Source organism: Accipiter gentilis, chromosome 18 (assembly GCF_929443795.1).
Source record: "Accipiter gentilis chromosome 18, bAccGen1.1, whole genome shotgun sequence".
NCBI lineage: Eukaryota > Metazoa > Chordata > Aves > Accipitriformes > Accipitridae > Astur > Astur gentilis.
This window is the reverse complement of record NC_064897.1, coordinates 23,724,517-23,748,880: the sequence shown is the minus strand read 5'-3', so window position 1 is coordinate 23,748,880 and position 24,364 is coordinate 23,724,517. Positions and strand designations below refer to the sequence as shown.

The 24,364-nt window shown below is 40.6% G+C and overlaps 1 protein-coding gene across 3 annotated transcripts in view; it reads left to right on the top strand.

Moving 5' to 3' along the window:
* The window catches only part of ALDH1L2 (aldehyde dehydrogenase 1 family member L2), a 39,371-nt gene that overhangs the window by 5,454 nt on the left and 9,553 nt on the right, over positions 1–24,364 (top strand). Inside the window, exons 2-13 of one of the 3 annotated variants that reach the window (XM_049822469.1) lie at positions 668–809; positions 3,059–3,293; positions 11,009–11,174; positions 12,016–12,117; positions 13,681–13,770; positions 14,778–14,912; positions 15,312–15,437; positions 16,862–16,953; positions 17,820–17,967; positions 18,717–18,836; positions 20,008–20,135; positions 24,063–24,213. In XM_049822469.1, coding sequence (XP_049678426.1) covers positions 668–809; positions 3,059–3,293; positions 11,009–11,174; positions 12,016–12,117; positions 13,681–13,770; positions 14,778–14,912; positions 15,312–15,437; positions 16,862–16,953; positions 17,820–17,967; positions 18,717–18,836; positions 20,008–20,135; positions 24,063–24,213 — 1,635 coding nt within the window. Of the gene's footprint in view, positions 1–667; positions 810–3,058; positions 3,294–11,008; positions 11,175–12,015; positions 12,118–13,680; positions 13,771–14,777; positions 14,913–15,311; positions 15,438–16,861; positions 16,954–17,819; positions 17,968–18,716; positions 18,837–20,007; positions 20,136–24,062; positions 24,214–24,364 lie in introns of those variants that run through there. The other 2 variants (XM_049822471.1, XM_049822470.1) reach the window with 2 other exon arrangements.

Genomic DNA, 24,364 nt, shown 5'->3' with positions numbered 1-24,364 from the left:
AAGTTGGGGAGTTATTTGCACCTACTTAGTCTGAAGAAGCTTAAAAGCACATGTCCAGTGTACTGGGATGCAAACGCAGAAGGCGGTGGAAGTCCAGCAAGGGAACATCACATGTAGCAGTATTTCCCTGTAGGAGGATCAAGTGGATCATCATTACCTTTAACTTGGCAGGAACAATGCAAGCTTATCTTCTTTAGCCTATACATATTAACCACAAATAATATGCCACCATTTAATTGTAGGGATTTAGAAGGCATGTTCCAGGCACCTAAATTATGCCTAGAAAAAGTGTTTTATGTACCTGTTTCAAAAAATGTATTTTCATTTCATATATTAGTTCTGACTATGAATAAGATCATGGAGCCTGCTATGCCTCTTGAAACGAGCAGTGGGTCTGTCTAATGAAAATTCTGGGAAAGCCGTGTAAACATCAGTGAAAGTATCAGATGATACTTTTATGTTATGTGTGCTCTCTCTGAATTGTACGTTGCCTGTCATTAATATAAAAAAAATTGACTATTATTCCTTCAAAGGTGATTTGGGCAGAGAGACTATTCCATTTTAAATCAAAATTAACATTGATCAAGAAAGAGCGAGAGACAAATGTATGCAACAACATATTTTCTTTGCATCCTAGAACATGGTTTGTTTTAATTCTTTTTACCAGGCTTATCAACATAAGCTAAAGCTAGCCCTTATAGGTCAAAGTATTTTTGGACAAGAAGTTTATAACAAGCTGAGAAAAGAGGGTCATAAAGTTGTGGGAGTATTCACAGTGCCTGACAAGAATGGACAAGCCGATCCTTTGGGTAAGTGTAACCTTAATCCAAATGTTAAAATTACAGGCAGACATAACAAACTTGCCTTTTCATGAGAAGGTGGTATCTATATGGGAATGACTTGCATATATTGCCTTTATTACACTGGATTCAGCACAAGAACGATGCTTTAACAAACACAAGTCCCAGAATCAGTTTAACCTTGTCAGTCAGTATTTAAATCTTTTCTAACCATACCAGGCCATACATTAAGATATTTGAAAAATAAATTAATCTAGGTACCTTATTTGAATGTACATACTAGAGGTAATTATCCTGAACTAGATCTGTATCTTAAAGCAAATAGCTGCTCAGCCTGTACTCAAGCACAAATTGTCACCTGTTTCACTGTGCTGTCCAAGACACTCAAGGCATGGAGCCAAGACTGTTTATCCCCAGTGTTCTGCCCTTTCTAACAAGCTTGCATGTGGAAGTCTACCTGCAGAGCCTATTTCTCTTCCACCTGGACTATTGAAAACCCTTTGAAAAGGTTCGAAGAGGCTTTGCTCTCCCTTTTTCCACTGTCAAGATGAATAAGGATTTCTCTAGACTTCCTAAAGAAAGAGTTGTTGCCTGACAGGTATTCAGGATTGTACTCGTAGAACAGAGCCCAGTGTGACAAAGAAGCTACTTTGGGATCATCTGAATTATAATTTTTTTTTTCAGCGGCATAAAACCAATGAGTTAATATGATTAGCAAATAGAAAGAAGTGCCAGAATGGAATGTACCTTTATGGATAATCTGAAATTAAAACTTTATGAGCTGTCTCAAGTCTCTCTCTTGGTTTTTTTTGTTGGTTTTTTTTTTTTTTTTTTGGTCCTGACATGTTTTCACAAAACTCTCACGAGGGAAGAATCAAACATAATTTTTGCTTACCTGGGCTATGGCACTCCCAAACTAGCATATAGTTCTCAAGTTTATTACATTCTGTAACTCTATGTCATTAAAGGATTTAATCACACTTTGGAAGAATTAGAGGAGGTAACTGTTAGTTTAGAAAAAGACAATTCGACTATCCAGCTCTGGAAGCATACCATAATACTTGGTTACATTATCTAAACTATTGTTGTACAGTTATTACCTGAGCAGATGTAACTAAGTAAATTTTCTACTGATTTCAATCATATATTTATTGTAACTAAACCATAGAATTAGTTTGTTGCTCTCCTAATGAAAAAAAAAGGAAATTGCTGGATACTTTGTTGCTTTTTACTTCCAGATAACTCAAAAAGCTTATATCTCAAGTGAAATTTGCTCATGTTTCTGTATCCTCAGACAGCTACATTTTTTGTTTCTAAAGGCAATTGAAGTACACACTAACTTCTATGGGATGATATTTAAGTAAGTATTTATTTAAGACCTAAGTTAATAGGCTAAAGATGCGTCAGCTCAAACTCAAGTTCCAATTTCAGAAGTGAAAAAGAGAAAGGAAAGTATGAAAATGTATTTAGAAATTTATTTAGAAATATAAATTAAATTAGGTGAATTTTCCACACCTCTTCTTGTTTTCCCTTTTCTTCCTATTACACATACAACTCAACAGATGTAGAGTTTGACTCTACTGTCCTACTCTCTGTGATGAGTTATTAAGCGGTTGCACAACAGAATTTATCAAACGCTTAAAAATTCTCTCTGCAATTAGTGCAGTTGTTTTTTCTCACCTTTAAGCCTAATTTTGGGTGTAGCTGTGTGTTTCACAGATGAGTGAAATTATATCCAGAAGGCATCAGTAAACAGTATTTTGAAGAAATTACTGAAGGCTGTTAGCATCTGTAATTATTTGTACCACACAGCAATGTGACAAAATGCTGACATGAGTGAATCTTACTTGTATGTAGTCATATTCACATACAAATTGCTGAAGTGGAAAATTAAGTTCTGCTAAATGAAACCAGTTGCAGGCAAATATAATGACCAGGAAAAGAAATGAAGTGCCACTGTTAGATAGTCAATAACATTCATCACTCTTTTCTGCTTTCATTGGTACTTATTAGCCAAGTCGTAAGAGTGAACTTAAAGTTGAGAATGACATCAGCTGTAGGAATGAGAATCAAAGACAGAATTAATAAAATATATCCAAGCGCAAAGGTTTTTAAACAGCATACAGAACAGTACAAAGGGCATTCTGTAATCATATGCTTGATCTGCTGGAGTTGTCATGCAATATCTCTCTGATTTCAGTTTGAATTTTTAACACAAAATGCAGATAAAGAAAAATAATATTATTCTTTCCCATCAGCACTGGCAGCAGAGAAGGACGGCACTCCTGTTTTTAAGTTCCCCAGATGGAGAGCTAAAGGCAAGCCTATCCAGGAAGTAGTCGCAGCCTACAAATCAGTTGGAGCAGAGCTAAATGTCCTTCCATTCTGTACACAGTTCATCCCCATGGATGTTATTGACTGCCCAAAACATGGCTCAATTATTTACCATCCATCCATCCTACCACGCCACCGAGGAGCTTCGGCAATCAACTGGTGAGTTTTATGCATCAAAACTATATGTACGTCACGTTATGATGTTGGTCTGTACCCCCTACTAATGTAAATGCTGGCACAGTTCTGTTGACTTGCAACTGCTCTGAAGGAACTTCTCTGAAGCAGCTGAGTATTTGGTTCATGAACTGCACTTCATACCTAAGATTCGTTATGATTTCCAATGCAAGTGCAGCTGTTATTCTGGGAAGATCAGTGATGTGATCTGTACATTCATATATTTTACTCACATAGGCAAATCGACAATCTGGAGTTTTCATAGGCAGGACACTGCTCTTGTAGCTCATCCTCCACAAACAGTAAATAACTGTCACAACAGGGCTTGATGCAGAGCCTAAGATTTCACAGAAAGGAAGGGAGAGAGAGAATAGAATCCACAAGAATAAAATTTTATCTGGCTGTTCTCCTGAGCAATGCACAAGGCTAGATTCAAAATGTTACTGTGAAAGAACTACACTGCAATAATGACCACAGTAGACTCAGATCTAGCATTCTTGTGACAACAGAAATGCCATTATCACAGTGTTTAAATTCAAGAAGAAATTGTCTAAATATGAAGAAACAATTTTAAAAGAATCTTAAAGGCAGCATGGTGATTATCTAAAGACACAGTGTTGTAGATTCAAAACAACAGCATATTTTGCTTTGGTTTTTTTGTTATTTGTAATCCTTAGTGGAAAAAAATGCTAAACTGAAGTACTTAAACAGAGGAGTAAAGGAAACTATTAGAGACATAAGGAAATCCTTCAAAAAGTGGCAGTTGTATCCAAGTGGGGAAAGACTCTGGCAAACCAGGTAAAAAATGAGAGTAAAGCAGTCCAGAAAAGAAATAAAGAACCAACTTTTAAAGGCATAAAATTGAATAATAACAATTTTCCCAAATACATTATAGGTGGGAGGTATGTAGGGTGATACAGGTGTTTAATTTTAAAAAGGTGCTTATCAAAGAGAACACCATAGTAGGAAATCTGTATTGGTATTCAGGATGGAGGAGCTTAAGATGTTACTACCATGCCCTTCTTTGTGTAGAATAAGTCAGAACAATTCTCTTGAGCTGAACTGTGAGTAGAAGAGATTTTAGATAAATTGATGAATGAATAAAAATCTCTTCTCAGGACCAGGGGACTTTCAATGTTTCTGCAGGTTTGGGACAGCCTACAGTGTTTCTGTTCCTTCAGATTATGATGGTGCAGGAGACTGGAAAATGGCAAGAGCAATACCAGTTTTAAAAGGGCTGAAAGGGAAAGTCAGGAAACTTTAGACCAGTCACTCTGATTTCAATCTGTAATAAAGAATACAATTTCTACACAAATGGGTAAATGTGATAATGTGAAAGTGAGATTAAGAAAATGAGAGGTCAAATTCAAAGTTAAAAAATATAAGGTAATGCACATAAGGGGGGAAAAAACCTGACTATATGTAAGCAATAATAACATTTAGGTTAATTGTTGTTATTCAGAAAACAGACCATGGAAGGATCTTAAATACTGTCTGCATCTCAGTCAGAACATGAAGGAACTAGAAATGCTTCAGAAAAGGCTAAGAAAGATAGTCAAAGGTATAGAACAGCTTCCACAGGACAGGAGACAAATCTAGGAGTCTTCGGATGGGAAAAGAGGTAATTGGGAAAGAAATATGTATCCTAGCAGTGTATTAAGCCATGAAAGACATGGGAAGGTAAATGAGGAACTATTGCTCATGCTTAATCAAAAGTTAGGGGGCAGCCAGCAAAGAGATCAGGTAGTGGAATTTGATGTAATGAAGGAGTGTATTGGGTTTATGTGGCGAGCTTTTGGTAGCAGGGGAGGGGCTGCAGGGGGGGCTGCTGTGCGAAGGTGCCAGAAGCTTCCCCAGCTCAGAGTCAGACCCGCCTCTGGCCAAGGCCAACCACAATCAGCGACAGTGGTAGCACCTCTGGGATAACATATTTAAGAAGGGAAAACTGCAGTGGGGGAGGAGATTGGAATGTGAGAGAAACCCCTGCAGACAGGAGCAAGGGAAGAGTGTGAGGAGTCCTCCCCCTGAGGAGGAAGGAGCGGCAGAGACAACGTGTGACGAACTGACCCCAACCGCCATTCCCCGTCCCCCTGTGCTGCTGGGGAGGAGAGTTGAGCCCAGGAAAGAGGGAGGGGTGGGAGGAAGGTGTTTTAAGATTTTATTTTACTTCTCATTATCCTACTCTGATTTGATTGGTTACAAATTAAATTGATTTTGTTTTTTTCCCCAAGTTGAGTCTGCTTTGCCCATGACCATAATTGGTGAGTGATTCCCCCCTGTCCTAATCTTGACCTATGAGCTTTTCATTATATTTTCTCCTCCCCATCCCACCAGGGGCAAAGAGTGAGCGAGTGGCCTTGTGGTGCTTTGTTGCTGGTTGGGCTTAAACCACAGCAAGGAGGTACTTTTACTCCAGGCAGTTTGTTATTAAAATGTGGAACTGCACATCTAGAGAGCCTAGAAGGATGCTTTCATGGAGGAAAAGTTCATCAAGATCTATCCACAGGAAGATGGAGATACAAACTCTCTTTCAGGAAGTTCTGGAGGTTTCCAGAAAGGGGAAAGTATTCCAATGGTGTATCACCAAGTCTTGCTCTATTTTGCATATTCCTTCTGCAAGCTTCTGCTCCTGCCCTTCTCAAGTAAAGGCCATTGTCCTAAGACATTTAAACTAAGTAGGATTTGGCCTTGGCTGACCATTCTCTCGTCACACCCCTTGCTCTCATCACAACTTCTTTTATATGTTGTGGCTACAGCCCTGGTGCTGATCAGACCCTTTCCAGTGTGACTGAGGAAACCCGTGGGAATTAGGCATGGCTAAAGGGGCTCCAGGCACAAGGACCCTGGGCCTCTGAGGGTTCCTCACTCCATCCTTTACAGCCTCTTCCAGCTGCTGCCACTTTGTTATCAGCAGTTGTCTGCAGAGGGAGCTGGTGGACAGAGGAGGGGGCCGTAGTTACCATCCTGTCACCTATTCAGCATCAGGGATATTTGCCCACTGTACCTTCTTCTCCTCCAGTGCCATGCTGAGAACATCCACTTCTCACCAGGGTGCTCTTTTGGAATTTTTACATAATAAAAACCAGAACAAATGCTGCTTAAATGTGTGAAAGATCTGATATGGTGTGATGGGTTAACCCTGGCTGAACACCAGGTGCCCACCAAAGCCGTTCTATCACTCCCCCATCCTCAGCTGGATAGGGGAGAGAAAATATAACAAAAGGCTCGCGGGTCGAGATAAGGACAGGAGAGATCATTCACTATTACCGTCACGGGCAAAACAGACTCAATTTGCAAAATTAACTCAATTTATTACAAATCAACCAGAGCATGGTAATGAGAAGTAAAATGAAATCTCAGAACACCTTCCCACCACCCCTCCGTTCTTCCCGGGCACAACTACCCTCCCGGATTTCACCACCAAGCCCCCCCAGCGGCACAGGGGGACAGGGATGGGGTTTATGGTCATCACACGTTATTTTCTGCCGCTTCACCTCCTCAGGACGAGGGCTGATCACACTCTTCCCCTGCTCCAGCGTGGGGTCCCACCCACGGGAGACAGTCCTCCACGAACTCCTCCAACGTGGGCCATTCCCACGGGCTGCAGTTCTTCACGAACTGCTCCAGCATGGGTCCATTCCACGGTGTGCAGTCCTTCAGGAGCACACTGCTCCAGCGCGGGTCCCCCACGGGGTCACAAGTCCTGCCAGAAAGCCTGCTCCGTGGGCTCCTCTCTCCACAGATCCACAGGTCCTGCCAGGAACCTGCTCCAGCGCGGGGTTCCCACGGGGTCACAGCCTCCTTCGGGAACCCACCTGCTCCGGCGTGGGGTCCTCCACGGGCTACAGGTAGAGATCTGCTCCACCGTGGACCTCCCTGGACTGCAGGGGGACAGCCTGCCTCACCAGGGTCTTCACCACGGGCTGCAGGGGAATCTTCGCTCCGGCGCCTGGAGCATCTCCTCCCCCTCCTTCTTCACTGACCTTGGTGTCCGCAGGCTTGTTTCTCTTACATGTTCTCACTCCTCACTCCGGCGGCAGTTTCTCTCCGTCCCAACTTTTTTCCTTCTTAAAAATGTTATCACAGAGGCGTTACCACTATCACTGATTGGCTCGGCCTTGGCCGGCGGCGGGTCCGTCTTAGAGCCGGCTGGTATGGGCTCGCTCTCTCTCGAACACAGGGGAAGCTTCCAGCAGTTTCTTACAGAAGCCACCCCTGTAACCCCCCCCCGCTACCAAAACCTTGCCAAACAAAACCAATACATTCCACCCCTCGCCTCTGTGCATCACATTTTTAAGAACTATCATTAAAATCCACATTCATCACACAAAGTCTTCACTCACATCACAAAAATAATTCCCCACACCAAAATCAAAATAATATCATCACAAAACTGACAAAAGTGGACAATTTACACACACAATCCACCCCTCATCCCTTCACCACAATTACAACAATAAAGATTCCCCACTCATCAAGCAGCTCTTAACTCTCTAGCTGCGTTCAGTCCATGTTTTGCCCGTTACCTCTCTCAGTTACTATCCTTATCTCAAATTCCTCACATTGCCCGCATTCTCCACCAAAATGACTGTGATGGGTTAACCCTGGCTGAACACCAGGTGCCCACCAAAGCCGTTCTATCACTCCCCCATCCTCAGCTGGATAGGGGAGAGAAAATATAACAAAAGGCTCGCGGGTCGAGATAAGGACAGGAGAGATCATTCACTATTACCGTCACGGGCAAAACAGACTCAATTTGCAAAATTAACTCAATTTATTACAAATCAACCAGAGCATGGTAATGAGAAGTAAAATGAAATCTCAGAACACCTTCCCACCACCCCTCCGTTCTTCCCGGGCACAACTACCCTCCCGGATTTCACCACCAAGCCCCCCCAGCGGCACAGGGGGACAGGGATGGGGTTTATGGTCATCACACGTTATTTTCTGCCGCTTCACCTCCTCAGGACGAGGGCTGATCACACTCTTCCCCTGCTCCAGCGTGGGGTCCCACCCACGGGAGACAGTCCTCCACGAACTCCTCCAACGTGGGCCATTCCCACGGGCTGCAGTTCTTCACGAACTGCTCCAGCATGGGTCCATTCCACGGTGTGCAGTCCTTCAGGAGCACACTGCTCCAGCGCGGGTCCCCCACGGGGTCACAAGTCCTGCCAGAAAGCCTGCTCCGTGGGCTCCTCTCTCCACAGATCCACAGGTCCTGCCAGGAACCTGCTCCAGCGCGGGGTTCCCACGGGGTCACAGCCTCCTTCGGGAACCCACCTGCTCCGGCGTGGGGTCCTCCACGGGCTACAGGTAGAGATCTGCTCCACCGTGGACCTCCCTGGACTGCAGGGGGACAGCCTGCCTCACCAGGGTCTTCACCACGGGCTGCAGGGGAATCTTCGCTCCGGCGCCTGGAGCATCTCCTCCCCCTCCTTCTTCACTGACCTTGGTGTCCGCAGGCTTGTTTCTCTTACATGTTCTCACTCCTCACTCCGGCGGCAGTTTCTCTCCGTCCCAACTTTTTTCCTTCTTAAAAATGTTATCACAGAGGCGTTACCACTATCACTGATTGGCTCGGCCTTGGCCGGCGGCAGGTCCGTCTTAGAGCCGGCTGGTATGGGCTCGCTCTCTCTCGAACACAGGGGAAGCTTCCAGCAGTTTCTTACAGAAGCCACCCCTGTAACCCCCCCCCGCTACCAAAACCTTGCCAAACAAAACCAATACATATGGGCTAGCCAAACTTCTGTAAGCATTCACTTTTTTTATACCTGCCAACTTCCACTGTTTAACACCTTTGTTGGCGACATGGACAGTGGGATTGAGTGCACCCTCAGCCAGTTTGCTGACAACACCAAGCTGTGAGATGTGGTCGACGTGCTGGAGGGAAGGGATGCCGTCCAGAGGAACCCTGACAGGCTTGAGAGGTGGGCCTGTGCCAAGATCATGAAGTTCAACAAGGCCAAGTACAAGGTCCTGCACATGGGTCAGGGCAATCCCAAGCACAAATACAGGCTGAGCAGAGAATGAATTGAGAGCAGCCCTGGGGAGAAGGACTTGGTGTTAGTGGATGAAAAACTGAATCTGAGCCAGGAATGTGCACTTGCAGCCCAGAAAGCCAACCGTATCCTGGGCTGCATCAAAAGAAGTGTGGCCAGCAGGTCGAGGGAAGGGATTCTCCCCCTCTGCTCCCCTCTCGTGAGACCCCACCTGCAGTACTGCATTCAGCTCTGGGGGCCCCAACATAAGAAGGACATGGACCCATTGGAGCAAGTCCAGAGGAGGGCCACCAAGATGATCAGAGGGCTGGAGCACCTCTCCTATGCAGACAGGTTGAGACAGTTGGGGTTGTTCAGCCTGGAGAGGGGAAGGCTCCAGGGAGACCTTACTGCTGCCTTCCAGTACCTAAAGGGGGCCTGCAGGAAAGCCAGAGAGGGACCTTGTACAAGGGCTTGTAGTAACAGGACAAGGGGTACTGGCTTTACACTAAAAGCGGTAGATTTAGATTAGATGTAAGGAGGGAGTTCTTCACTGTGAGAATGGTGAGGCACTGGAACAGGTTGCCCAGAGAGGTTGTGGATGCCCCATCCCTGGCAGTGTTCAAGGCCGGGTTGGATGGTTGTAACCTGATCTAGTGGAAGTAACCTGATCTAGTGGAAGGTGTCCCTGCTCATGGCAGAGGGGTTGGAACTACATGATCTTTTAAGGTCCCTTCCAACCCAAACATTCTATGTTTCTATGATTCTCCAGTTGTCTTTGGAGTTTGCCCCTTGTTCTCCACGAAAGTGTGCTTTACTCTTTTTAATAATGTACTTTTCAGTGCTTACAATTAATAATGAACTTTCATGGGTATAAGGCACATCTCAGGTGATCCTGTTACAACATGGACCGCCAAGGGAATACTTACAAGAGATGTGTCTTACTGCAAATTGGATTGGTGTTTGCATGCAGACAAATGGTTAAAAGCAAGCATGAAAGATATATCCCTCCATTTCTGGCTGCTCCCTTAAACACACTTCTGTTTGATTTTCCATCATTCTGAGGCACATACAGCTCCGAAGGAGAATTGGAAAATCTAAGTGGCTGAAGTTCGCTTCAGATTCAGAGACAGATCCTGAGCTGATGTAAATCAGCATAGACCTATTGTAGAGCAGTGCTATGTTCATGCACAGCAGCTGAGAATCTGGCTGGAGGCAAATTCCCTTAATATCTTTTCCTTAAACAATTGCATATCCATCATTTTCCACTCTGAGTTTAGCTCTTTTTCAGCTGTGCAACAGCTGTACTTCCCTTGCTGACCTACAGGTTAAGTTGTGAGGCTTAGCTAATTACAGTAAACAACCATGAATTATTAAGATAATATGCTGTCTAGATGCTTCCATCTTTCAAATTACATCATAACTATTGCACACCTTTTGCTCTGTGTGTCTTTCCACTGATACTTTAAAAGTAATTATCACAATGAACTGTGTGATAGAGACTCTGGATTCAGTTGCAGCATTTCTTATGTCGCTTTGTGGAAACCACACATCAAGAGTGTCAAAACTGTGGGTTCCTGACTATGAAATGAGCAATTAATTAAAGACAGTTAGGATTTTCTTTTCTATCTACCTAAAGTAAATGAATGTGTAACAGATGGTTGATATCCCAGACTACTTTCATACTGTCTGTATTTACTGTAAGGCTTTCTTTATGTCCAGGACTTTAATTCAAGGAGATAAGAAAGCAGGATTTACTATTTTTTGGGCTGATGATGGTTTGGACACTGGACCAATCCTTCTGCAGCGAGAATGTGACGTTGGCCAAAATGATACTGTGGATGACCTGTATAACCGGTTTCTCTTCCCAGAAGGAATAAAGGCTATGGTATGTTTACCTGTACTAAATATCAACATTTTAAGCAGAAAAGAAAAGCATCTGCTGGAGTTTGAAAGCAAAGGAAATATAGACAAGATGCATGCATTTGGAAAGACAGAGGTTGTGGTGCTCAGTTGAGTCCTGGACTTCAGTGGAGCCGTGCTGCTTCACAACAGCTGAGGAGGTGGCCTCAGAATATTTGTTGCTGGCAGCAGGCAAAACATATCCTGTTTCCAAAGAAGGCAAGAAGTCGAATTTGTCTGGAGTGTGGCTCTTTCCACAGATTTCTTGAATGTTTTTACAAGGTGAAATTTTTTAAAGGCTCAGAGAGAACAGAAAGTTAGGGTAAGGTTGAAAAAAAAAAGGGGGGGGAGGGTTAAGTTCAGAGCCCTGGTGGATTGGCTTTGGATTTTGTATGCTTGTCCTTTTCTGTATTGTTTTAAAATGAAGAAACAAAAATGCATAAAAAATACTCAGCATGGATCGTTAGAGAAATTTTTTCTCTCTCCATTTAAATGCAGAGAAATAACTTTTTGCAGAAAGAAAAAGGAAAGAATTGAATGCAATCAAACAGAGCCACATTCTGGTCCTGCAGAATTTAGGCAGCTGCTATATGTTTGGTGACTAGGTACTCCCATCAAATTTCTGAGGCTATTTCTTTTGTCAAAGAAGTTTAAGCGTATGCGTATGTTAATCAGTGCATCATTGGTCCCCTAGATTTTGGAAATCCTAGGTTTTAAAAATAAACCGGTTCCCCTTGTGGCAGAAAGTCTTTTGCTGTCATTCACAAGTATGACTGAGGAAAAAAGGCAAACCAAGCTAACACTAAATCTGTTACTTTTTCGCTTAGGTGGAAGCTGTACATCTAATTGCTGATGGTAAGGCCCCTCGTATACCTCAGCCTAAAGAAGGGGCAACATATGAAGGGATCCAGAAAAAGGAAAATGCAGAGGTAGTGTTAAATAGCACTGTGCTTTGTGCATATCACCAGAAAAGTTGTTATCAACTCAGATCACAGTAGCAGTGATATTAAGTTAAGATTAATTTCAACTCAGTTGTTTCCCTACCTCTTATTCCTGGGATAAGGCCAAGAATGCATGTAATGGAGCCCCAGGTTAAGTTCCTATTTCCTTTTAGCAGTTACATATATTTAGAAACTTGGTGTTCTACTTGGGATCATCTGCACACAGCTAGATGGCAGCTGCACCTTCAGTGGATTCTTAATATGTTATCAGACTTTTAAATACAGCACTGAATGAAGATAGCTCTCTTTGTTTACCAACAGTCCGTACTAAATTCTCTACCAGAAATAGATTTGATGTTAGCAAAAGCAAGTGTTGGCACCTTTCCTGTTGGCACCAGGAAAAAAAAAATATAGGTCACGTAAACAAACAACAGATAAAAAAAATATTTAAGCATCCATATAAGAATTATATAAGCACCCCCACTGCATTAGCTGGATCTTCTTTGTGGTTGGGAGGGCCACCATAAAATGATAGTGAATGCTGCCTTTAATACCTTCTTTTCCTTTTCTAGACCAGTGCAAAAGTTTTTTTTTAAAAAAAAAAGTAAAAATTATTCCAACAATTTCAATCTCTTGTCCATGGTGAATATAGTCCTTTCCACCTGAAATATTGTAGGTGATGCTTTTTATCATATTTCAATTCCTGCCTTGCCTTAGAAACAAAGAGCTTTGCATAAGGATATTTTTATTCATTCATAAGGAGCTTCCTTGGGGTGAACTAGCTTAATCTTCCTGCTGTAAAACACTTCTCATTGGCTTATAACTTGCTTCTAAATATTCCTTGTGCTTAAACTAAGAAGGATACTGGGTACCTGAGATTTGTTGTTTAATAGCTATTCTGATTCTTTAATTAATTTTGTACATATACTCACAGTATTGCAAAGATAAAGGAATACATTTTCACTGGTTTTACACATTAAATATACATGACATTCTTAAAACATTATTTCCTTTTTCCTCAAAGTCTTGCAGGAATTGCAAGTTGTAGTGGGAATTCCATTCATGAAACAATTTATAAAGGGTTAGTAAATGATTAGAAAGTATTTTAATAAAAGTTTGTGGTTTTATTAAAGAAAGTAGTATCTGAGCAATAAATAGATCATTTTCAGCAGAAGGTGATATCCCAGATGTACACTTATTCCCATTTATACTATGCTTATTAAATTTATTAATCATAATATTAATTATTTATGAATGATTACCTAGTAGCAAGAGTTATATTTTCATTATATTAGTGTGAGAAGGAGAATCTATGATATAGACTGCACAGAACACAAGAGTGCTAAGATCATCCAATTTGATAGGTCTTTGATGATTAGCCATCTGGAGATCACTGATTTTCCTTTATTAGAGCAGACCCTTTCTGTGTTCTTAAATAAATTAACAGTTGAAAGAGAAGGAGGGAGAATTTGTAATTCTTATAGGAAAACATTACTAACTTGATTTATGCCTAAACAGAGAAGAATTACCTGGCATGTCTTGATTTCCTAGATCTCCTGGGACCAACCTGCAGCAGCTTTGCACAATTGGATTCGAGGGCATGACAAAGTGCCTGGAGCATGGGCAACAATAGATGGCCAGGTATGCTCTGAAAATCAGGAGAATATTATTCTTTTCTATGACCTCTTTTTGACCTTTGTTATTATAAAACTAAAGGTGTCTGCACACAGGTGAATACAAATGAGAGTTACATTGCAGTAGCTCTCATTTTATGACTGTATGTTTTACATATATCTCAAACAGGCACCTAAACAAATGTACAGAACACAGTAGTTAAGATTTAAAAAAAAAAAACAACAAACGAGCATGGTACAAAGCAATAAGTAAGAAGGGTAGAACCAAACTGTGCCAGTCATTTTGTGAAGTAGGCATGCATTACAGTATAATGCAAGCCATGCTGTACAGTGGGCAACATCACAGTATTAACAGCAAGTGAAACACTGAGCTACTGAAATAACAAAGAAGGTTTTATTTAAAGAGATTTGGGCCTAGATCATTTGTAGAAATAAATCTATCTCATTTTATCCAAAACCAACTACTTCATTTCAGTGCATTAGAAGTATTGTACATTTGATGCACATTGTACTTACACAAAGTATTTTAAAAATTGTATTGTCTTTCCTGCCTGTGATGTCCAGATTTTGTTACTTAACTATTAGCCATCTGCTGGTAAGCTGCTCCAAAAGCCCTGCCCTAATGTCCAGGAACTGTTGCTGATTTGAGAGCCCAGAAAGAACAGAAATGCCCCAGAGAGGCAGTGTTCAGCATTGCCAGACTGGGAGCAGAGCTGGACTCCACCGGTCACAGTCAGGCTTCTGCCAGTCTCTTCCTCTGGGCATGCACTGAAAAAAGCTGCTTCCCTTTCTGCACTGGTTCCAGCATGCACATTGTTACAGCTAAGCAGATCTGCAGGTTTAGGCAGCTTGCAAAGTTTTACATGTCCTGGGTTGTAAAGATACAGAGATAATGTTGTAACATGTTTTCCATGTGTAAGTACTTATATTTAAGCTTCAAAACAGTATAATTTCATTATTAGAATTTTAGAGCATGTTTGGAATCTGTGCACTTTTAATTCCATTTATTTTTAGGTGGTTACTTTTTATGGGTCATCATTACTTGATGCTTCAGTGCCTGCTGGACAAGAGCTGGCAATAAAAGGTGCTTCAAGACCTGGACTTGTAACCAAGAATGGTCTAGTCGTTTTTGGTAATGATGGGAAGATGGTAAGTGCTCACCCTGGCAAACGTAAGCATGGATGAAATAACTTTAGCAAGAAGTGCAAGTAGTGTGGAATTGTCAGGCTATACAAATCCAGCTGCTAATGACAGATAGCTAATTTGTTTGGAGTTTATCAATCCTCTGCCATCCTATAGAGGAGACTTTAATGTTTTGCTTCTCACTCAATCCATATTCATTTCCAATATGGATTAAAATGTACTAATACTAGGAGAGAATCTGAAAGACAGGTAGGAGTGGCCTGTGTTAAATTACCTGCATCATAGCAGCTTTCCTGCAAGCCATTTATTTTACTATTTCAATAACCATATTAATGCCTAAGAACTCTTCACACAAGGACGTGTTACCTCCCAGATAATTTAAAATCATATCTTCTCATTTTTCAGGTACTAGTGAGAAATCTGCAGTTTGAGGATGGAAAAATGATCCCTGCATCTAAATACTTCTCTGCTGATGAGAAAACTGCGCTGGAACTTACAGAAGAGGAGAAAAAGATGGCAGAAGATATTAGGGTAATTCAATAAACTGCTTTAGTAGGATATTACTTCAGACAAAAGCATTACATACTTCTCATTATAGGCAAGGCATATCTTTTATTTAGCCACGCAAATTGCTTTTTGATAAAATGTACTCAAAGAATATGGGGTTGAATCTTTAGTTATTGGCATTAATTCAGGTGGAATTGGGAATTCATTAGAGCACTTAGACATAACTTTAGAAAGTTTTATTTCAGATACGAGTGATACACAGACAATGATTGCAGGGGCAGTTATGGTAAATATCTATGAATGATGAGGGTGGGAGTGAGGAAAAACAAATGGACCTTTGCCTCACAACAGTGAGGTTTTCAACACTGACAGACTTGGACAGTTCTGAAATCCTTTCTTCGCTGTGGTGTTACTCACTAGGATGTGCTCAGAGTGGTCCTGCTGGACAAGCTCCAGGGAGACTTAGAACAGCAGTCTGAAAAAGAAAAGCAGCAGTTTTCTCGCCGTACCTATGCATACTGTCTCTCTTCTGCCACAACCACCCACACGGGGCTGGCTGGCAGAGGGATGCAGCAATAGGGCTGCTGGAGCAGAAAGCTCTCATAGCCAGAGAGGCACTTTGCTGCCTCTCACGTAATCCATCCCTTTGTAGTGAGTGTGAAGGGCTTAGCTGAAAGCCACATTTGTCAGGAAAGTTTTGTGCCAGAGCAAGTGAATCACAGGTGTATTCCCTTCTGCTAACTCTGCTACAGGGTCAGTAACTTCTGACACAGGTCAGGCAGCTTGATGCACTAGTATTTTAAAGAGCTGCTGCGAGATTACCTTGAACCTGCTTGCCAGCAGCATAAAACCTACCTGGAGCTATTGATTGACTGAGACAATAGCAAAAAGAAATATAAACTCTACTTCATGACACTACCTGCTTACTCTGAAACCTAATAATTAATTGAAATATTATGTTACCAGTTATTTCACTATTCATGTTAGCAGAAATCTCCACCTCATGCATGCAGCTTAAACTACTTCTCAGCTCTGCCTAGGTGCCAGAAATGCCATCAATCCAGTCACAAAGTGCTCCAGGCTGTCCTTGCCTCTGCTGACAACATATTCCATAATGCAATGGGAAATTATTATTTAGAGGCTAAAGATCTTTAAAAAACAGGCCTGAAAATTATTAGCATTATAGCATTCAGGTTTTGTGCCTGATTAAGTGAAATTATCATGGGCAAAATAATACTTTTTGATAAGTTAATTATGCTGAAGAATTTATTGGCTAATATCAGGTCTCCAGACAGTTCAAGACCCTCTTAAAATAATTTTCTGTTTTAGAATCCTTTGAAATAATACACGTTGTAGGCACAGGTACCATAGAAAATATGGTTTGATAAATACTTCTTACAATTAAAGGATTATTCATTATTGCCTCTGTTATTTTTATGTATTATTAGGCTATTTGGAAGGGAATTTTGAGCAATGTTGCTGTAATTGAGGATTCTACAGACTTCTTCAAATCTGGAGCATCCTCTATGCATGTTGTCAGGTAAGAAATATTCAAAATAACAAAATTTTGAAGCCAAAGTTAATGGAAACAAAGTTGTCATGGTGCTTTTAAATCAGGGTTGATCAAGTAGTGTTAAAAAAAAATCCCCCTATATTTTCCAATACTCAACTATTCCCTTTCCTACCTTTGAAAATGTGATATGGTTCTGCTCCCAAAATTAGGAGATATTGATGTAATCCTGCTCATTCTATTGAAGGAAAATTCCCCTTAACTTAAGGAATATCAGCCACATGGGGGAACATGGTGATGCTCAGACTTGTCTGCATGCAGTGACAGGTATCTCAAGACCAGGGGGCTGACTGGGAAGCTGAGCAAAGAACTCCCCGGAGGGAAAGAGGAGCCTTTCACAGAAGGCATTGCGCCTATGCTTATAAGTGCACTGAGTTCATGCTGTGTTGGGTCACCTTATTTACCTTCTTTTTGTGACTCAAATAGCCCAGGTTATAATATAAGACCATCATTTCAGGTGTTTTTTTTAACAAACTGATTATTGTCCCCGTCACTTACCAGTCTCATAGAGCTCTGAATGTCCTCCATGTATTGGTTAGAGTAGTCCCATATACTGTTTTATCAATCAATACATGCTATTTGTCATTTATTTCCAAAAGTTTACCTAAAAGTATTCCAGAACTGACGTTTTCTTTTCTGTAACACCCCCAATTAAACCAACAGATTTCAGTAAAATTCACAACTTCCGTGCCACTATTGTCAGAGAAACACACACACATATTCACATGCATACAAACTGGTGCCCAATTTTGACCCCTTTTGACCTTCTAATGATTCAGTTATCTGAATAGTTATTTCATTTATAATTAAACTTATTCTTTCTTCAAAATCTTTAGAATGCTAGAAGAGATCAAACAGAAATATAGTGGACTTCAGCTACAGAATGAAGATGTGTATATGGCCACTAAGTTTGCAGACTTTATTCAAATGGCTGTCAGAAAATTCAGAGGAGAAGACAAAGAAGAAGAGTTAGTAATTGATTATGTAAGACCTTTTATTTTGCTTTTATTGCTTATTCTTTCTTGGTTTTTTTGGGAGGAGGGTAAATAATGCATTCTATTAGACTGCTTGATCCAGTAGGAAAAGCAAACAAATATTTGGTTATACAAACTCTTCTTTGTGAGGGTTTTTTTCAACTTTTATATATGTGCATTTTGCAATGGAAGTATATATGTAATGTCACTTACAGTGTACCAGAAACCAGAGGATCAAGAACATGCAGTAGAGTAGCTCACACGTGGGCAGATATTCCTACCTCCCTTGCCACCCTCCTGCCAATATGCTTCAGTCAGAACAGTTTTGGAGCTTCTGCTTTCCTGAGGCAAACAATGCTAGATTTTTCTCCTAATAGTGTGTTTGAAAACTTTGTGTGAAAGGAGGGTTGCATGTTTTTTAAGTCATTAAGTAAGTCAGGATTTCTTGAATTTGGGAATTACGCATTTGATTGAAGTCCACTAGGACCAGCCTTAACCAGGGCTTAGTATTGGTTTGAACAGAGAGATCCAATGATAAAAAAACCCAGAAATCTGCTTAACTATCTCAGAATATGGTCACTGGTGTTCACGGAGAATATGATTTCCATTTCATTTTAGTCTTTTGTCCACTTCTAACAGCCATATGTACATTGTAAAATGTGGCTGGATGTTGTCTGAAGATATCAAAAGCTTGTTAAGCTACATTAAAATCTTAGTTATTAAAAGTTTAAATTAATTTGTTGTTTATTTCACTCTTAGGTTTCAAAAAATGTGAACAACATGACTGTGAATATGCCATACCAGTGTTTCATAAATGGGCGATTCATAAATGCTGATGATGGAAAAACATATGACACTATAAATCCAGCAGATGGATCAGTGAGTAATTTCTAAATATGATCAATACCAGTTTATTTCAATTTCTTTGCCTATTAAAAAATCTAAACCACTAGCTGAATATTGCCAATTTCAAAATCATACAGTACACACTAAACAACCCCTAGAAATAATTTGACATTTCCATTTACTTCTCAGTCTGTATATTTTACGGTTTTTGCATTTCAGTCAAGCTGCACAGTAAAAATAACCTACTTTGACTTCAACTATTATGTCAATTTCCATACCCAGCCATATGTTTTACCTTGATTTCATTCTTGTTTAGCTTTGCAAACAAAAATTGCAGTAGTTTAGTTGCTAAAGAAGGATAGGATACTGTATAAATTTCCTGTCAGTCATCAACTTCAGTTTTTACTTTTTTTTTTTTTTTTTTTTGCAAGTCTGATGTCTTAGAGCAAGTGTAACTTTAAAATATCCTTTTAAATTCCCACTAAGAAAAATGACTCTTCAGTAGGAAAATATATGCAGTTGCAACTTCGGCCCTGAACTACTGAATCTTGGTTGAGCAACTCATAACTAGGTATTATAAACAGGAGTAGTGATTCTGGTGTCCATGTAAATGCCATTTAATTCTGGAGCAAATAAATTCTGCTGAAATCAATACCGCAAATTTCATTGTCATTAGAAGTCAGACTCTGGTGCTTTTCCTGAAATTCATTATGGAACTGAATAAAAGTCATAACAATTCTGTGTTAGAATTTACAATGTGTATATTTATAGAACACAATCATCAGAAAATACTATGTGTATATGGTGCCTTATGGTAACAGAAGCTCCATTCCTAAGAAATGGAACATGCAGGAGTCATTTTAGCATGTTTGGGTATTAGATCATAATACCACCTATAAAGACTTCCAATTTTTCTAATACCACATGGATTTCACATCTGGAAAGAGAGAGTGAAATCAAGTAGGATGATGGACCTTGATGTGAAGAGGGAGATAGATCTAGGAATCAGAGTCCCTGTAGTGTCCTCCAAATTCTGCCACCTCAATTGTTTCTGAACTTTTTGCAGCCTGACTCACCCATGGCAACTGCTGGGCTTGAGGATATTAAGTATTTGCTACCACCCAGTCAAGAAGTTTGGGAGGCAGGAGTAACACTCTGCATCCCAGCCTTTCAGTTTGAGCTAACACAATGCTACCTTTGACAGATAATAGCCAGTGTATCTTCTGCTTCATTGGCTGACGTTGACAAGGCAGTAGCAGCAGCAAAGGAGGCATTTGAGAATGGTGAATGGGGAAGAATGAATGCAAGGGAAAGAGGGCGACTCATGTACAGGTATGTCAAAGGCAGTTTGTGTTTGTTTTGTTTTCTTAAATCTTATTGTTTTGTTCCTTTGAGGAATTGTTGCATACGTTTTCCGAATATAATGGATATTCATAATCCCACTGTCAGAGGAACCAGACTAGTCGTCTTTTCATCCCCTAATTTACCTCAGCGTACTGGCCCCCAGTCTTAGCTGGCTAACCTTTCTTGTGGCAGAGAAAAATCTTGTGATCTCTCACTGCTACCATTTATTTTTTTTAATTATTTATGAGAGGAAACAAAGAATCTGAGGAAAATGTCTTTTAAATACTTGATGGCTTCATTTAATCTATATGGTTTTTGTTGCAAGGATTGAAAATTCCATTGTAAAGTCCAAATCCTTCTGTATAAATGAGGCTAAGTTTTACAGACAGGGTGTACCTAAGTTAGGTAGACAGAGACTTTTGACCTTGTGAAGTCTGCCTGAGTCTGTGCTCCATACAGTAAACATACAGCCACATTGCCACTAATTATGAAACACACTGTACCTGATGCTAGATTTTCCAGGCTCATACCCCAGCATACTTCTCACCTGGCTAAAGACCCATTCTAGGAGATGTGATATGGTCTGTTGTGGAAGAATTGTCCTGCGTAGAAACACTCTAAGCTGAATCCCACATTTATCTGAGACACTTCCAGCTCAGTATTTCTTATTTGTATTTGTTTTACTGTGTCAACCCTAGATAATGCCTGGTTCTTTTTTTGGCTCTGTTGTTATTATTTCAGAAGATAAACAGAGGTTATGCTGAGTGAATCATTATAGTGGTGGTTTCTGATCCTTGAAGGGCAAGAGGTGGTCTTGGAAGGATGATGATGCTAGCTATCTATTGTGAGGGCGGTACTGGAGGCAGCTAATAAAAGCCAAATTACTATGGACTCTCCATATGCAGTGTGATGGTTCTGGTGCCTTACAGCAAGTGCAGGGAGATCACTGTCTTGCAGACTTGAGATGACTAGAAGCTCTAGAGCTTCTCTATAAAGAAAGCTGTGGCTTTTGTGTCTCTTTTTGTGTACATGAAGCACTTTCACTGCTTTTTCTTTTCCAGGACATAAAAAAGAGTAAGTAGAGTAGAGATAAGTAAAGAAGAAGATCACTACTCCTGATTGCCACAGGTCCACATTTAGCTAATGCGATGATGGAAAATCAATCGTCAACACAGAGGAGGAGATGTACTAGGCAAATTTAGTTCCTATTCAGTGGGTGGAGGGCTTAGTTACTGTGCTTGATATAGTAGCTGGCTTTGAAGATGTTAGGATCTTGAACAGAGCTGAAACTTCCTGCCCCAAGGAGCTCATGAAGTAGTAGGTCCTGTGTATCAAACACCTTTTTTCTGCAGGCTGTAGTCTGCAGGCTCATCAACATTACTATTGGATGTCCTGGGCAAGTCAATTGTGCTGAGGAGACTGCATATATATCTATAGGGAAGAGAAGAAATTTTTTTCACCTTCAAAAAAAAAAAATCTTCAATAGTGTGCCCATAACTGCTGCTAAATTAAACCTTTATTGTGCTGTGCCAGGAGGCTAGCCCTGGACACCAGAACAGGCAGCAGAAGAAGGATCAGTGACACGGTAAGCAGCTGCAGGATGGTAGCAGACTATGTATTTGCATGGCAAGAGAGTCTGGCAGTTTGGCTGGGTGCAGGGGTGGGTCACTGCCCTTCCTTTTATTGTTGCACTGCTCTTTGCATAACTTCTGTGAGGATTTGGAAACTGAAGATCCAGCTGACTTAGAGGTTTGGAATATGCAACTAGAAGATGATCCTGTCCTCATAAGGCTGGGCTTAGCCTAGCAAGACAGTAGGGAGTGGGGAATCCATTGCATGTCTGTGCTCTGGCAGCTAAGGAAGAGCAGCACGGGGAAATGTAAGGCTGCACTTGGGAAACATGGGTCTGTGTCCGCTGGTAGTGTATGCAGCAGATCATTTGTTACCACATTAATAGAGCTGTAATTTTTACTTTGTTGAATGCCTTGGATGTAAATTCCTCTCCTCTCCTTTACCATATCCATATGGACCAAGTAGATGTAATTAGAAATAAAAAAGTATTGTAAAATGTGTGGCATTTTTTAAGATATTGCAGGCATCTTAGCAAAAGAGAATGAAAGCAAACCTGAAAATTCTGCTTGTCTTAGAAAGTATGTGACCAGGCCTTTGAAAAAGGCCTGCAGGACTGTAAAAAACTTGAGTGATCATCACAACAGAAAATGGGTGAGGCAGAGCTCATATTAAAATTAAATACGGTCGATCACTTAAATTTTTCACAAGTGTGCACAGATTCAAAGCATGTACAAACTTGAGTTTAATTTGTATTAGGAACATAGGGCGCTTTAGGAATGTAGAGCACTTGAGAGCCCAAGTTAACTCTGCCCTAAAGAGAAACTTTTAAGGTCTTAGAACTACTGATCTTTGTTTTACACTTGAAAGATTTGCAAGCATATGGAAAATATAACTCCCCTACACTGCACAGATTATTCCTGGATTAAACTCTTCTCTGCTTAGGCTACTGGCTCTCTAGGATAGCGGTACCAGAGTGTTCATGTTGCAAACCATCCCCAGTACGAATGAAATACCTCACTGGTCCACTTTAATTCAAACATGGCCCCCTTTTCTCCAGTCTCTGGTCAAACTAGAGTTTTCTCATGCTGAACCAGAGGGAAGGTTTGTACCATTAAAGCCCCTAGCTCTGCTACTTTGTCTTAAGAGGAATTCTTAATAGAAGATATTAGGCAAGCATTAAATGGAACTTTCTCCTTTATCCCTGACATGCCATATCCATTCTTTTACACACTACTGCTGATGCCATGACATGTAGCTGGGTCTCCAAGATACAGTTAAGCATTAAAGAGTATTTTTCCACATCTCTGCAAATGCTTTAAATGGGCAGAATTTACATAATGGAAAAATAGGTTTCACACCCAGTTTTGCATACTCTTTACAGGGTCTAAAATGCACTTGGTTAAGCTCTTAAAATCACATGGGCACATTGATTATACATCTGAGTACCAAAACACGGAGAGAAGCTTAAGAAAAACATTGATGCATCTGTTTCACTGCCATGTGAGAGATCGAAGACCTGAATGTAAAAATTTGTTCATGAAAACAGACCTTTCTGCCTGAGCAGGGGACCACCATAAATTACAAGAGCTCCTCAGAAGTACAGGTATCTGTCTGTGCAGATGCATTTTTGAGACACTCTGATAGCTGGCATTAACTCAATAGTATTTACCGCAGTCTTACTATACCTCACCGTGTTGCTTCATAAATCTAACAGATGGAGAACTTGACGCCCAAGGAGACCATGGGCTAGATTTCAAATGTACTAAGGCATGTAAAATTCAATTTGCATTACAGTTTAGGAGCTCTCTCTTTGGACATATCAGTGCCTTTGAAGCATCTAACACTTAAGTATTTTAGTCCAAGTTCAAACAAATACAAAACAGCATTATGAAGCTAGGTTTCCCAAATCTTAAGCTAGGACTCTGAGTACTCCTTCTCAGTACTTCTGATGACTTGACATTTCTTACGTTATTGTGTATTTGCTTTCAGCTTACTTGTCTGATTTTCTATAATTGGCTCCTTGTAGTACAACAGAAAAAGAGTACAAATTTTCTAATTATTATTTTAGTTACAAAACCATAATTGAACTATCAGGTAAGTTTTCACTGTTCATGTCTTCATCCAGTGTCTACTACAGTTAATGTGAAGACATTTGCAGACCTTAACAGACAATTCTTCAAGCTCTTACTGATATTAATGAGCAGTGGCTCCAGTGTTCCACCTCCACATTCAGTGGGAATGCAATTTTAATTACGTTTTTTTTGCCATACCAAATAGAATTTTGGCTGTCAGTGGTTAGATGTCAATCCTCTTTGATGTGGATTTGTAATGTTTTTATTAAAGACTTGCAGACCTGATGGAAGAACATCAAGAAGAGTTAGCAACAATAGAGTCTATTGACTCAGGAGCTGTCTACACTTTAGCTTTGAAGACCCATGTTGGAATGTCTGTGCAAACATTCAGATACTTCGCTGGATGGTGTGACAAAATTCAGGCAAGTGAATATGTAAAGGGAATAATCAATGGCAGTGCTTCTCTACTTCTCTACACTTTTTTTTTTCCTGACACATTCCCAAAAAAGCAGTGTTAGCAAAAGTAATCAGGGAATCAAAAAATAAAGCAAAATTCAAATTTTACCTGAAATG